The following is a 15,850-nucleotide window of genomic DNA, read 5'->3' as shown; positions in this document are numbered from 1 at the left end:
AATTAAGAGATCAGCAATCGTTTACAAACCAGTGTCAACCAGAACATCATAAAGAAGGATTAATATCACCTCTGTTAAGATTAGAGGGTTTTGACATTATTAATGGCGTTTTATTGGATAGTATGCATTTACTATTATTGGGCATCACAAAGACTTTATTAAATGAATGGATGACACTAGGAAGTAAATATAAATTACAACAAAATAATAGAAAATTAATTCGGGATTTACTATTCTCCTTAAGATCTTCGGTACCTTGTGAATTTCAGAGGAAACTACTTGATTTAAATGACTTGCAACATTGGAAAGCCACTCAATTTCGGTTTTTTTATTATATGTAAGTGGAATTTATTTACATAAATTTTTAACAAAGGATGGACATAGACATTTTGTGTTATTCTACGCGGCATCCAGAATTTTATGTTGCTCACATTCAGCTGTGAAAAATGTAAAATATGCACATAAACTGTTTGGGAGGAACTACTTCGCACGAAGGAATTCCTTAGTTTTTGAATAACTTGTACACCTTTTTTTAGGGAAAAAGCCCGAAGGCATAAAAAACCCTGTTTATTGCTCGTAATACACTTTCACTTATAATTAACTATAATTCGTTAAACAACACATTGATGGATTAATTACACTATATTAAATGAACATTATTAAGCTCGTTGCTTGTTGTATTTTTATTCTCTTTCGCGTAAATTGTTATTTAGGCTTACGCCTGATTTCATTTCTTCTCTCCTTCGTGGAGTTCGTTCTATAGGTTCACACCTTATTTCGTTTCTCCTCTCCCTCGTGGAGCTCGTTCTGTAGGCTAACGCCTGGATTCGTTTCTCCTCTCCCTCGTGGAGCTCGTTCTGTAGGCTAACGCCTGGATTCGTTTCTCCTCTCCCTCGTGGAGCTCGTTCGATAAGCTTGTGCTTGATTTGTATTTGATAACAACTTGGTTGTTATCGTTATAAAGAACAATCCGTTAAGCACCTCAATTACGATCACTTATATGAATATAATATCATTTCTTTTCGCTCCGATTAAAATTACTACGACGCGTCCGCTTTCTTTAACTGTTACCAAGAGAAATGAATTTTATCCGGCAACTGTTCAATCTGATCTGGGCTGAAAACAAAAACCAGCTAGCAATCGATTTTTACATGTTACTACGCAGATAAATCGATCACCTGACTGCAGCTAAAATCTCGATCTTTTTAAATCATGCTTATCGAATTGTTCGGTTACCTTATTAATTATACCATTGTATGGATTTAGCTACAAATTTTACATTTTAAAGATTACATGACTTGAACATCCTCCCCCCGTTGAGAGATGATATCGATCAAAACTTTATTTACAATCAATTAAACAACAAATTGATTTTACATTTCGCTTGAAATTACCTCTAGATGTTTTAACGGTTACTACTCGAACTATACCATCATCCCCAGGATGCGTCTCTATTATTTTTCCTATAGACCAATGCATGCAAGGTTGATTTTTTTCTAAAAGCAGCACAATAGTTCCTACCGTTATCTCTTGTCCAGGATAGAACCACTTATTTCGCTTTTGTAATTCCATTAAATACTCGGATTGCCATCTTTTCCAGAAATCTAAACGAATCTTTTGAATTAGGCGCCAAGCTCTAATATGCTTGTGAGATATTTCGGAAATTTCAGATTCGGGTAACATGTTTAGCGGTTTGCCTATCAGTAAATGAGCTGGAGTCAATGCTAACGGATCATTTGGATCAGACGAAATTGGACACAAAGGTCTAGAGTTTAAAATTGCTTCTATTTCTACCGTAAATGTATTTAATTCTTCTAAAGTAAGCAACTGATCACCGACCACTCGTTTAAAATGGTGCTTAAAAGATTTAACCGCCGCTTCCCATATGCCTCCGAAATGAGGGGAAAGAGGAGGATTAAAATGCCAATATATTTTGTTCTCCAATGCGTAATGCTCCCTTTTATCTTTAAATTCTCTTGATTCTAATAACATATATAATTCTTGTAATTCGCGATTGGCACCTACAAAATTTGTTCCATTATCGGAATAAATGTGAGCGGGTATACCTCTTCTTCCGGTGAACCTTCGTAATGCCGCTATGAAGGCCTCTGTTGATAAGTCGTTAGCAATTTCTATATGTACTGCTTTAGACGCCATACATATAAATACGCATCCATAGGCTTTTATTCGATTCCGATTTCTATATTTTTTTTCTTTTATGAATATAGGCCCGAAAAAATCTATACCAACATGATGAAATGGAAGAGACGGCTCCACTCGTTCCGCTGGTAAATCCGCCATCTTATAATTGTTTATCTTTGGTTTAAATCTTAAACATCGCACACAATTTCGTACAATTTTACGAACCTGATTTCTACCATCAGGAATCCAAAACTTATGTCTTATTGAATATAAAGTACTCTGCACCCCAGCATGATAAAATTTTTCGTGGCATGTACGTATAATCAAATCAGTAACGTGATGCCGCGCTGGCAACAATACAGGGCATTTTTGATTAAAAGGTATCTTAGAATTTTTTAATCTACCTCCTACGCATATCAATCCGTTATTATTTAATATAGGACTCAATGAAGCTATTTGATTTGATTTAATTTCCTTTTTGTTGCTTAAACAATTTATTTCATATGCAAATCGATCAGCTTGAACTATTTTTAATATTTTAACTTCTGCTTGATTGATTTCGTCGTTACTTAAACTTCCTCGTTGTTTATTATTCTTATTAAATCGTAAACAATATGCTATTACCCTTATCATTCTAGAATATTTAGAAAATCTTTTAAGAATTTCCATTCCGCTAACCTTGATTATAAAACACGACTCATTTCGCTCCCCGACTTCGTTATCTAAAGTAATTTGTATCGATTGTGGCCACAACTTTTCGCCTTTTTTTAACCATGACGGTCCTTCGAACCATGTCTTGTTATTCAGGAATTCACTTGGTGATTGTCCTCTCGACAAATGATCAGCTGGGTTTTCATGCGTTCTCACATGGCGCCACTCTATTTGATCCATTACGCTTTGTATCTCCGTGACCCTGTTTGCTTCGTATAGCCTTAAAGATATCGGTGTTTTACGAATCCAATGTAAAACTATAGTAGAATCGCTCCAAAATACGATTTTTTGTATTTGAATTGTTATAATAGATCTGATTTCCTTGTATAGACGCGCAAGCGTTAAAGCCCCGTTCAGTTCCATTCGTGGAATGGTTATCTCCTTTAATGATGCTACTCGAGATTTGGAACAAATTAGTCGTACACTTATATTTCCTTTCGCATCGATAGATCTTAGATATATACAAGCACCATAACCCAATTTGCTAGCGTCACAAAAACCATGAATCTGTACCTCACATGCTTCACCAATCAAAGAATAACGTGGTACCGTTACGTCGTTTAGTAGGATTAATTGGTTGGCAAATAATGCCCATTTTTCTCTTAAAGTCATGTTTATCGACTCGTCCCATGACACCTTGATCTTCCAGCATTCTTGTACAATGATTTTTGCCATGAATATTACCGGACCCAAAAGACCGATTGGATCAAAAATCTTGGCTACTGTTGATAATATAATCCGCTTAGTAACTCGTTCATTAGACTCTATTGGTTTTACGATGTATGACAATTCGTCACTTTTGGCATTCCAAAAAACTCCTAATGTTTTCTTTGTAATTGTATCATCCGTTAAGAACTCCATGTCTGACATCTGTTCATCCATAAATTCTATGGCTCTCGGATGATTCGAAGACCATTTTCGTATTTTAAATCCTCCCAGATTCAACAATGCAATTAACTCATTTCTCAACTTTAATATATCGTCTAAATTGTCTGCACCTGCCATGAGATCATCAACATATAGATTTCGTTTTAAAATCGCCGCACCTATGGGAAATTTATCTCCTTCATCCTCAGCCAATTGTTTTAAAGTGCGAATTGCCAAAAATGAAGATGACGATATTCCGAAAGTTACCGTGTTTAGCTCAAACGTTCGAATTTGTTCTTGATGAAACCATAATATCCTTTGATAACGTCTATCCTCTTTGTTTACCAGAATTTGTCTATACATTTTTTCTATGTCCGCTGTGATCATGTATTTATTTAACCGAATGCGTACTAAATGCTCGAATAATTTATCTTGAATGTTCGGGCCGGTTAATAAAATATCATTTAACGATATTCCCTTACTGCCTTTAGCCGATGCATCGAATACTACCCTGACCTTCGTTGTGATGCTATCTTTTTTTACTACCGCGTGATGTGGCAAATAATAACCTTCTTCTTCTTCTGATTCTATTAAAGTCATATGCCCCGATTCTAAATATTCTTGCATGACTTTACGGTATTCCTTTTCTAATTCCGAATCATTTTTAAATTTTCGAATTAATGCATGAAATCGCCGCGTAGCTATTATCTTAGTATCCCCTAGATCTGGTTTGTTTAATTTAAAAGGCAACCGTACTATGTATCTGCCCTTATCATTTCGGATAGTATTTAATACGTAATGTGCTTCACATTCATTCATATCATTTAACATTTTTTTCTTCTTGTTTAATTCCGTTGATGTAATTTGTTTGATAAAACTTGTTAATTGACAATTCTCAATCTTCCCATGGTTTTCTCTCGGCATTTCACCTACAACAACCCATCCTATCAACGTTTTTTGCAGATATAAATCGCCTTCATTAGGTATTAAATTGAATTGACCTACACTAAATAAAGATATTGTTGCTCCGGAACCTATGAGTAAGTCAACTCCTCTCGGCACATGGAATTGAGGATCAGCGAGTTTTAAATTTGCTGGTATCTTTATCTTTTCGCGCGGAAAAACTTCACTCGGTACATTCTCTGAAATCTTAGGCAATACTAGACATGTCAATTTTTTATTAAATGGACTATGAGCTGAATAAAAAACTAATTCTACCATTCCGTTTGTAAAAGTCTGTATATTATCAATCGCGTTAATCCTAAATTCGCATGCTTTAATAGGCAGGTTGAGTCTACGAGCCATTTCATTAGTTAAAAAATTAGCAGTAGCACATGTATCTAATAAAGCACGACCCTTAATAAATTTCCCTACATCATTTTTTATTCTTATTTCGGCAGTCATTATTAATTGTGAAAATGAACGGGTCGCGATCGTGTGCATCGCGACCATATTATGTCAATTTTTGTCGCCTGGTCGTATTGTTTCTCTATTAGAAGTATCATTTACTTTCGATATATTAACTCGTTGTTTCTCATCTATTATTCCCCTTTTATGTAGCGATGTGTGATGAAACCTGTTGCAAATTTTACATTTTATAGATTTACATGGTCTTTCATGAACGCGTAGACAATTCTGGCATACCCTTAATTGTTTGACTTTGTCCCATCTTTGTTCGATATTCATCGCATCGTATTTGGGACATCTGAATATAGAATGCATACCATCTCGACAAATTGAACAATATCCCCCTCGAGAAGTAGTGGTTAACATAATTCGCGTATCAAAATTACTCTTTTTCATTTTAAATCCATGACTATGTTCAAATCCATTGCTCATTCTTTTACGTGTCTTTTCTTTTTCAATATTGTCTATTCTTAATGCGGCGCTAGCTAAGAATTTATATAATTTATTTAATGAAGGCATTTCATCGAACCCTAAACTTTCTTCCCATCTAGCTCTAATGTTCAAGGGAATTTATCTTTCTAATATTCTCACTAGCATTGTCTCATCTATTTTTACGTCCATTAAATCTAACATATTAACATGCTGCTTCATGTTGTCGATCAATTTATTTAATTCCTTACCGTCGAATCTTGTTTGATTTGGTATGTCAAGAATAGCATCTAGATGTTTGTTTATGATTATCCTTTTCTTTTCATAACTTTCGACTAACAAGTTCCATGCAAGTTTATAACTTGCATCACTTGTGTCGTATATGGATATTTTATTTAATGCTTCCCCTTTTAAGGAATCTTTTAAATATAAAAACTTCTGTAAGTCAGTAATGTCTTCTCTTGAATCTATTAACGTGACGAACGTGTTTTTATAGGATAACCAATTTTCTATTTCGCCTGAAAATCCTGGTAATTGCGCGATAGGCAATTTAATTCTCTTCATTCTTTCATTCTGTGATGCTGTCAATGAGTCAATATGATCAGATACTATCGCAGCGCTAGAGTTATTCTGATTTAATATAGTATGTACTCGACGAGCCAAGTTATAAAACCTATCTTGCACTTCGAGCATTTCCTCAAAATGATCACCGTTCGGCTCTATTAATTCTAATTCGTCATGCAATTCTTCGTAATTCTTAAAATGCTCTTTAATACGCTCGAATCTTAAATTCACGTTAATGCAGTCCAATCGATCATTATCTATTGCGTTGGTTAATATCGTTATTTGGGATTTAATCGTACTTCTTTTTTGATTAATAAATCTTATTCTTTCGTTACGTTCCATTTTTAAACTATGTTTCAATTAATTATTGTTATGTGATGTTATGTATAATTTGGATTTAATCTCCGACCCACTCAATTACTCTTGTTTATAAATGTGTTTATTAATCACTTGCAAACAGTAAACAAATTAACAACGTGTCTATTTCTTTTAATTGGAGTGCATGTGCACTTAAACCGCGTGAAACTGTAATAACCTTATACGTTCATCTTTTTCTACTAACAATAAAACAATTAATAACGCGTCTTGTTTCTATCGATTGGATTGCATGTGCATTTAATCCGCGTGAAACTGAAATAAATTTATAATCTTATCTTGTAAATAATACATGTATACTAGCTATCGTTTTGAATCTAATCCTCTGCTGCTGCTAATCGTGCTATTTGCCTTTTATTTGCTGGGGTGAGCCTATATGGAATCTTAATCTAACTGAAATTATACGCGAAAATAAATCTTGCTAATAACGCTTTTACTCCTTTGCTCGGCTGGGATGATGGTATACGCAATCTTATTCGAGCTGAAAACGCATAAAAATAAGGAAATATATATCGCTCGCCGTTTTGATGTCCTTTAGCCTCAGTTGTTGAATCGTGACTAGATGGCCATGTATGTCCTTGTTCCTAGCTGATGTGAAGTGTGCTGCGCTCTCGGGCCTAAGCTTAGCCGCCTGAACCTCGCTGTGCTGTTAGTCGATTTGGCTTCTATCTGAAGATTGCTCTCGTTTCCAGGCTCGCTGTTGTTTGTCACTAGCTCCTTGAAGTATCCTTCTTAATCATTTTCTAGACTCGCTTGCTCTCGATTCTCGATTCACTTTAACGCTTTTCACACACGAATTATTTACTCTTCGTATTGTACTTGCACTTTTCGATTCTCGTATATATGAGAAAACCTCACAGGAGGCACCAATGTTTGGGAGGAACTACTTCGCACGAAGGAATTCCTTAGTTTTTGAATAACTTGTACACCTTTTTTTAGGGAAAAAGCCCGAAGGCATAAAAAACCCTGTTTATTGCTCGTAATACACTTTCACTTATAATTAACTATAATTCGTTAAACAACACATTGATGGATTAATTACACTATATTAAATGAACATTATTAAGCTCGTTGCTTGTTGTATTTTTATTCTCTTTCGCGTAAATTGTTATTTAGGCTTACGCCTGATTTCATTTCTTCTCTCCTTCGTGGAGTTCGTTCTATAGGTTCACACCTTATTTCGTTTCTCCTCTCCCTCGTGGAGCTCGTTCTGTAGGCTAACGCCTGGATTCGTTTCTCCTCTCCCTCGTGGAGCTCGTTCTGTAGGCTAACGCCTGGATTCGTTTCTCCTCTCCCTCGTGGAGCTCGTTCGATAAGCTTGTGCTTGATTTGTATTTGATAACAACTTGGTTGTTATCGTTATAAAGAACAATCCGTTAAGCACCTCAATTACGATCACTTATATGAATATAATATCATTTCTTTTCGCTCCGATTAAAATTACTACGACGCGTCCGCTTTCTTTAACTGTTACCAAGAGAAATGAATTTTATCCGGCAACTGTTCAATCTGATCTGGGCTGAAAACAAAAACCAGCTAGCAATCGATTTTTACATGTTACTACGCAGATAAATCGATCACCTGACTGCAGCTAAAATCTCGATCTTTTTAAATCATGCTTATCGAATTGTTCGGTTACCTTATTAATTATACCATTGTATGGATTTAGCTACAAATTTTACATTTTAAAGATTACATGACTTGAACATAAACTATTGCAAAATTTTTTTATACTGGCACCAAAATTTTTTGGAAAAGATATTCAGGTAATGAATTTTCATAACTTAATACATTTACAAGAAGATGTAGAGTATATGCAAGACTCACTTTCTTTTTTTACAGCGTTTCCTTTTGAGAACTACTTAAGTTTTTTAAGAAAACTTGTTCGTACACCTCAAAATCCTATAGAACAAGTATCAAGATGCTTGTATGAATTGCAGGCAATGGATGCTTCACATAAATTTTATTCGCCTTTACAGAAAAAAAATACAGAAGTCATCGCAGAGTATGATAAAAGAGGCACAGCTATAAAATCATTAATTATTCATGATTTTACAATTAAAGCTGTAAAACCGGATAATATTGTTGCTTTAGATGATAATAATATTTTCCAAATAGAAAGTATTTTTCTTAAATATAATGAAAAAAGTCTGGAAAACATATACATAAACGGATTTTGTTTTGATACAAAAGGAAATGCTATTAATTATCCATGCGAATAATCTGAGATTGGAATTTATAAAGTGAGTAATCTATCAAGTCAAAAAAGCATTTATTCAGTGTTGAAAATAAAACAAAAGTGCATATTATTGCCATATGGAAAAGAACACTGTGCTTTGTCATTATTGCATAACTAACCGTTTATTAAAACCTGAAACGAAAATAAATAAACGGAATATTGATAGAAAATGAAGAAGTGTCAAGTATGAAAACGTGTATTTAAGTTGGTTTTTCAAACCTATAAAATATAATTTGTGAACATTTACAGTACATTAAATAGTGGTGTCATGTGATAAACTACGCATATAACTGTACATAACAAAAAGAACGTGTTTATTCTGCTACGAGTTTGATAAAAAAGTGATGGTCTCAATTAATATTGAAAACTATTTTCCAAATAATATTGGAATCCTAGGTTTTTAATGTTTCACAAAGCCATGATTATGAAAATGCTAAAATTGCAAATGGTCCAGAAAATAATATAATATTGTACTGCATATACAGGGTGTGTGATTTAAGGTGGCCAACCGGGGAAATTTGGAAAGAGGAGGGGATTTGAAGGCGAAAATCCTAATAAATTTTTTTTCTATCACCCTTAGTTTAGGAGTAATTAATTATTGAAATTATTAAACTGGGCCGGCCGCTGATTGGCCGAGATTCGGGGGGACGTCTTATTGCTATTTAAAAGTCCAATAATACACGCGTGTCTGTTTCGAGTGGCTCAACGTGTGCGTGTGTGATTTGATGTAGTATTAGTCGAGCGTCGAGCGTCGAGTGAAAAAAACAAGTCAGACGTAAACAAACCTGAGCGTTCGGCTGACAAAAATTTTAACTTGCGCAATTTGCGTACAACTTTTTTATAATTACTATAAATGAATTGTATACATTTTTACGATGAAAATGAGTCCAAACGCGGTATAATTACGACCAATTTAAAGTTTAATTGAATAAACTAATGAAAGATTAGAGCTACTCAAAAATAGTCGCATTTATGGCGTTTTTGAACTCATTTTCATCTTAATAACGTATACAAGTCATTAATAATAATTTCAAAATAGTTTCACGTGAATTTTACTAGTTAAAATTGTTGTACGTACGATTACATATTTTTGTTCGTTTACGGTATTGACAGGATCGCTCTGAGCACGGTCACCATGGCAATACCTAAAGATATGATACCGAAGGGAAATCTGGAATAATTATAATTTCATGATTTTATCAAATTCAAAATCGCGCCTAGCATAAACGAATCCTATTAATTTCAACCCAGCCCAGATGTTAATATGGGACAAGAACTAATGATTTGTTTATTTATCTACTACTATCATTTCCGCACCACCTTGCGGTAGATAGCGCGGTGCGTTTTTTTTAAAGTGGTTTCCCCAGGAGGCCTAATCCACTATTATCATTTAGTGACGCAGGTGCTCGATGTGCCATCCATTCTGCTCAACGCAGAGTTTGGCTCGATCGACGATTCCTCTCGTTGCCCTGCTCACCATGTCCGGCGTGATGGTATTGAAGGCCGCTATGATTGACTCGCGTACTTCTTCTTGGTTACCTTCACGCCGGTGTTCGACCAAATCTTTCACATGCCCCCATAAGAAATAATCCAGCGGATTAAGATCGGGAGACCTTGCCGGCCACGCGATTGGCCCCCCACGGCCTATCCATCTATCTGGGAAACGCATGTTTAATATATGACGCACAGTTGTTCGAAAATGTGCAGGTGCTCCATCGTGTTGGAAAATTAACTTTTCCCGCACGAGAAGTGGCACATCTTCCAAAAGCAAGTTTAGCTCTTGTTCTAAAAACTGTGCGTAAATTTCCCCGTTGAGTCTTGGCGGAAGAAAATACGGACCGATCTATGCGATACAAAATATACCATTTAGAATAATTAAACTAAAAGTTAAAGGTTTTCTTACGTACGATTTTATTCCCGACTAGACCAGCCCATACATTGATCGACCACCGGTATTGAAAAGCACCTTGCCGCATTGCATGGGGATTCTCTTCACGCCAAAGCACGTGGTTCTTGGAATTGAACATTCCATTCGGCGTAAAAGTTGACTCATCGCTCCAAAGAATTCGGTCTGGGAAACTCGGATCTCTTCGGCATTGTGCGAGTAATCCTATTTTTTCAGAGAATGTTGGTAGAAAATGGCTATTCAATAATAGTTCAATTTGTACAACTAAACATACCTTCACAATAATATATTCGGGCTACATAGTCCTTCGGAAGGAGCTGCTGTACCCGCGTAAAGTGGTATGGGCGCAAACCATTTCGCTTTAAAACTTCACGCACTGTGTGTTGCGTACTATTTGTTTCCTGCATTACGCTTCTAATTGTACCCCCTTCGTTCAAAAAGAGGTCCAAAATCTCTTCCTCCAATTCCACCGTCACATTTCGCGCATTGCACCTTTCCCGTGTTTGATGCACTAAGCACGCATTTTCTCGAAAACGCGTAACCAACCGCGAAATTACACGTCTTGATGGGTGACGTCGATTAGGGAAACGTGTAGCATATAGTCTTTCCGCGGCACTTGCATTTTCATCGGCCATGCCGAATGTAATTATGATATCACATAATTCTGCGTTTGAGAAACTCATTTTTACCGAAGATCAAACACTACTGCCTTTGCTAACGATGAAGAAAGGTTTGAGCTTTAGCAATGATTTGGTTAAAAACGTAAACATTATGCACATAAAAAATGTAAACATGTTGCGCGCACATCTTCTATTTTACTCAGAAGATCTTTTGTGTGCATAATGTTTACGTTTTTAACCGAGTTGTTTCTAAAACTCGAAGAGCTTGCTTCGTCGTTACCAAAGACAGTTATGTATGATTTTTGGTAAAAATGAACTTCTCTAACGTAGAATTGACTGATATTATAATTTCATTCGGCATGTCAGATGAAATGCAAGTGCTGCAGAAAGACTGAATTCTACACGTTTCCCTAATCGACGTCACCCATCAAGATGTTAATTTCCAGACTGATAACACGCATTTGAGAAATACGTATTTAGTGCATAGAAAACGAGAAACCTTTAATGCCCGAAATGCGACGGCGAAGTTGGAGGAGAATATTTTTTTCTCTTGAATGAAGGAGGCAATCAGTAGAGTAATGAGGGGGAATAATTGTACGCAATACACAGTGCGCGGAATCCTAAAACGGATTAGTTTGCATTCATATCATTTTACACAGGTACAACAACTACTTCCGAGAGACAATTCAGCCCAGATATATTATTGCTAAGAGATATTTTTAGTTGTACAAATTTAATTACTACTCAATAGCCGACGTAATAAGATTTCTGAAGAAAAAAAAAGGATGACTCGTACTATGCAGCAAAGGTCTAAATTTCCGGCACCGAACCCTTTGGCCTGTTGAGTACTTTTACTCCAAATAAAATGTTTAATTCTAAGAACCGCGTAGTTTGGCGTGAAGTGAATTTCCTTGCTATGCGTCAAGGTGCATTTCAGTACCAGTGGTCGATCAATGTATGGGCTGGTCTAGTCGGGAATAAAATCGTACGTAAGAAAACCATTAACTTTTAGTTTAATTATTCTAAATGGTATATTTTGTATCGCATAGATCGGTCCGTATTTTCTTCCGCCAAGACTCAACGGGGAAATTTACGCACAGTTTTTAGAACAAGAGCTAAACTTGCTTTTGGAAGATGTGCCACTTCTCGTGCGGGAAAAGTTAATTTTCCAACACGATGGAGCACCTGCACATTTTCGAACAACTGTGCGTCATATATTAAACATGCGTTTCCCAGATAGATGGATAGGCCGTGGGGGGCCAATCGCGTGGCCGGCAAGGTCTCCCGATCTTAATCCGCTGGATTATTTCTTATGGGGGCATGTGAAAGATTTGGTCGAACACCGGCGTGAAGGTAACCAAGAAGAAGTACGCGAGTCAATCATAGCGGCCTTCAATACCATCACGCCGGACATGGTGAGCAGGGCAACGAGAGGAATCGTCGATCGAGCCAAACTCTGCGTTGAGCAGAATGGATGGCACATCGAGCACCTGCGTCACTAAATGATAATAGTGGATTAGGCCTCCTGGGGAAACCACTTTAAAAAAAACGCACCGCGCTATCTACCGCAAGGTGGTGCGGAAATGATAGTAGTAGATAAATAAACAAATCATTAGTTCTTGTCCCATATTAACATCTGGGCTGGGTTGAAATTAATAGGATTCGTTTATGCTAGGCGCGATTTTGAATTTGATAAAATCATGAAATTATAATTATTCCAGATTTCCCTTCGGTATCATATCTTTAGGTATTGCCATGGTGACCGTGCTCAGAGCGATCCTGTCAATACCGTAAACGAACAAAAATATGTAATCGTACGTACAACAATTTTAACTAGTAAAATTCACGTAAAACTATTTTGAAATTATTATTAATGACTTGTATACGTTATTAAGATGAAAATGAGTTCAAAAACGCCATAAATGCGACTATTTTTGAGTAGCTCTAATCTTTCATTAGTTTATTCAATTAAACTTTAAATTGGTCGTAATTATACCGCGTTTGGACTCATTTTCATCGTAAAAATGTATACAATTCATTTATAGTAATTATAAAAAAGTTGTACGCAAATTGCGCAAGTTAAAATTTTTGTCAGCCGAACGCTCAGGTTTGTTTACGTCTGACTTGTTTTTTTCACTCGACGCTCGACGCTCGACTAATACTACATCAAATCACACACGCACACGTTGAGCCACTCGAAACAGACACGCGTGTATTATTGGACTTTTAAATAGCAATAAGACGTCCCCCCGAATCTCGGCCAATCAGCGGCCGGCCCAGTTTAATAATTTCAATAATTAATTACTCCTAAACTAAGGGTGATAGAAAAAAAATTTATTAGGATTTTCGCCTTCAAATCCCCTCCTTTTTCCAAATTTCCCCGGTTGGCCACCTTAAATCACACACCCTGTATAGATAATTCATTTGTGTGGTTATTTAATAAAATGTCGGCCAATAATAAATATGTAATTGTTAAATTTTATTCTACAAAAACTAAAAGTGGACAGCTTGAAGTGGATTTAGTTCCATATTCATGGATTGCATTAAAGGATAAAAAGTGGATGTGCCAATATCCAAATAAGAAAGATTATGCTTGGTTAGAAAAATGGGTCAAAAATTGCGAAACCCCTAAAGATGAATGGAAATTTTTTCCAGTTGTAATAAAGCAGAAGCAGGTAGATTACAAAATTATGTACATATTTAATTTTGGTCAATCTGAATAGGCTGGTGTATAAAAATTTTTCATTACTTACATTTACAGCTGACTATATTCAAAGGAAGCGAAGACTTGAGAGAGCTTATTACGAAAGTGAAATTGAAAATAGTGATAACAATACTGTCACTAAAGACAATAAGTTAGAAAATGTTCCTTCCGAAGAGGTAACAAAAAAATTATTGGAATCATGTCAAATGAAAAGAACAGAATGTACGAATAATATTAATGAGTCAGCAGTATTTCGAAAATGTGTTAAATCAAAACAAAGTAGCAGTAGACAAATTGAGGAAAGTGATGACGAAGGTATGGTTTATCTATATAATAATATATAATATTTTCTAAAGATCTATTTTAATCATAAAAAATTTCTCTTCGCATGAATGTTTTACATTTATTTTATTATATGTTTATTTTATAGAAAGTACTAATGATTCTAGCGAAGAGCTACCCACATATGCTAAGAGATTTAAAGTTTGTCCTGCTAGTAATGAAAAATTAATAGATTCAGAAGGTAAATTACATACAGAACATTATTCATAAGGTAAAAAGGTTTAAGAATATACTACTATACAGAGTACGCAGATTCAGCATTTAGACATGCTGCATTATGTGATTAATTTTAATGATAAAACGCTTAAATGTAGATATTAGTAGTCTTTAATTATTAAAATTAATCACATAATGCGGTAATCTAAATACTGAATCTGCGTACTCCAGTACTTCGTGCTCTTAAACTTGTTTATCTAAAATAATGTATATATGGAAGAAATGTCTACTCGTATAAAATACTGTATTATTGTAATTATCTAAATTTTAACAGGCAATCTTAGTGATTCAACTAACTTGGCAGCTAATTATTGAACAAAAAAGAACTCTCATAATAAATATAAATATGTAAGCTATAAAAAGGGCGTTGAAACTCTTGGTATGAATAATTTTGCAAAAATCTAATCTGAAATTATGTATTACTACTGTTAATTTCTAAATATCATTCTTTTATAATATATTTATGGTTTTATATTTATTACAGATTACTCAGATGAAAATGTAGATCAGAGAATTGAAATTAAACAAGAAATAGAATTGATTGTGAAAAAGGAAATAAGAAAATCTACTCTGCGTATACAAACTGATTTAAATAGGCATTTTCAAACTTTAAATGATAATTTAGCTTTAAATTTTCGATTAAAAATGGTTTCAAATTCAAGAAAAATAGATGATACTTTTAATGTGCAGTTTCTAGTTAAAACATTGGAAGATTTTCTACAAATAAATGAAAAATTAAAGGACGAGACTGTACTTCGAGAATGCATGGTACATATAATAATCTTATAATTTATTGATTAAAATCAAGAATTACAAATTATTTATGGGTTTTAGGAGCCATTTTTGCTAGAAAAGGCTTGTGTATGCGCAAATTATAAAGAAGCTATACCTAAAATATTAAAAAGTATTTTTACAAAAGATGTACAAATATTATACACAGCATGTGGGAGAACATCTGCATTTAAAACGAAAAAACTTAGTTTCAAGGAAACAAATGTCTTCAAATGTATGACAGGTATATTCAATGTGAAATACAACTAATTAACTAAAAAAAATCTTTAGAGGTGCTATTTAAGACTTTCCCAGGAAATGTCACTTCAGAAGGCATACTTTCCAAAACTAGTAGATGGCTATCAGGTGCGGGAGATCGAGAAGGAGGCAAGAAAGAAAAATTGGAGAAACGGATGCTTGAGCAAAATAATTAGTTTTAAACCTTCCCTATAAGTTTAAGTTATTTATTATTATTTCAACTATAAACTTTATTTCCCGAATACTTTTCCGATCTAGATTGTTTAATATCTCGGGCATTGTGGAGTTTATCCTAATAT

At 34.9% G+C, this 15,850-nt stretch overlaps 2 protein-coding genes across 2 annotated transcripts; both read right to left on the bottom strand.

Annotated features, from left to right (window-relative positions):
- Positions 1-532: 532 nt before the first annotated feature.
- On the bottom strand, positions 533-5,172 carry LOC136780791 (uncharacterized). Its single transcript, XM_066739336.1, has 5 exons — positions 1,378-5,172; positions 1,237-1,266; positions 1,072-1,133; positions 720-942; positions 533-601 (listed from the first exon to the last, which is right to left on the bottom strand). Exons 1-5 carry the CDS (start codon positions 5,170-5,172, stop codon positions 533-535), a joined length of 4,179 nt encoding a protein of 1,392 aa, XP_066595433.1.
- Positions 5,173-5,697: 525 nt separating this feature from the next.
- LOC136780790 (uncharacterized) lies at positions 5,698-6,462 on the bottom strand. Its single transcript, XM_066739335.1, has one exon. The coding sequence runs from the start codon at positions 6,460-6,462 to the stop codon at positions 5,698-5,700; it is 765 nt and encodes a 254-aa protein (XP_066595432.1).
- Between the last annotated feature and the right edge of the window lie 9,388 nt (positions 6,463-15,850).

Source organism: Prorops nasuta, unplaced genomic scaffold, assembly GCF_024137725.1.
Source record: "Prorops nasuta isolate Cenicafe-Biocafe unplaced genomic scaffold, Cenicafe_Pnas_1.2 PNAS00020, whole genome shotgun sequence".
In the NCBI taxonomy this organism is placed as follows: Eukaryota; Metazoa; Arthropoda; class Insecta; order Hymenoptera; family Bethylidae; genus Prorops; species Prorops nasuta.
This window is presented reverse-complemented; position numbering and strand designations above follow the sequence as displayed.

Excerpts from the sequence above, each read along its gene's own strand:
- LOC136780791 (XM_066739336.1), bottom strand. The coding sequence starts at position 5,172 with ATGGTCGCGATGCACACGATCGCGACCCGTTCATTTTCACAATTAATA. Across the intron at positions 1,134-1,236 it reads ACAATGGTATAATTAATAAG|CTGGTTTTTGTTTTCAGCCC; the intron begins GTAACCGAACAA and ends ATCGATTGCTAG. Across the intron at positions 602-719 it reads GAGAAGAAATGAAATCAGGC|TTAATTATAAGTGAAAGTGT; the intron begins GTAAGCCTAAAT and ends AACGAATTATAG.
- LOC136780790 (XM_066739335.1), bottom strand. The coding sequence starts at position 6,462 with ATGGAACGTAACGAAAGAATAAGATTTATTAATCAAAAAAGAAGTACG.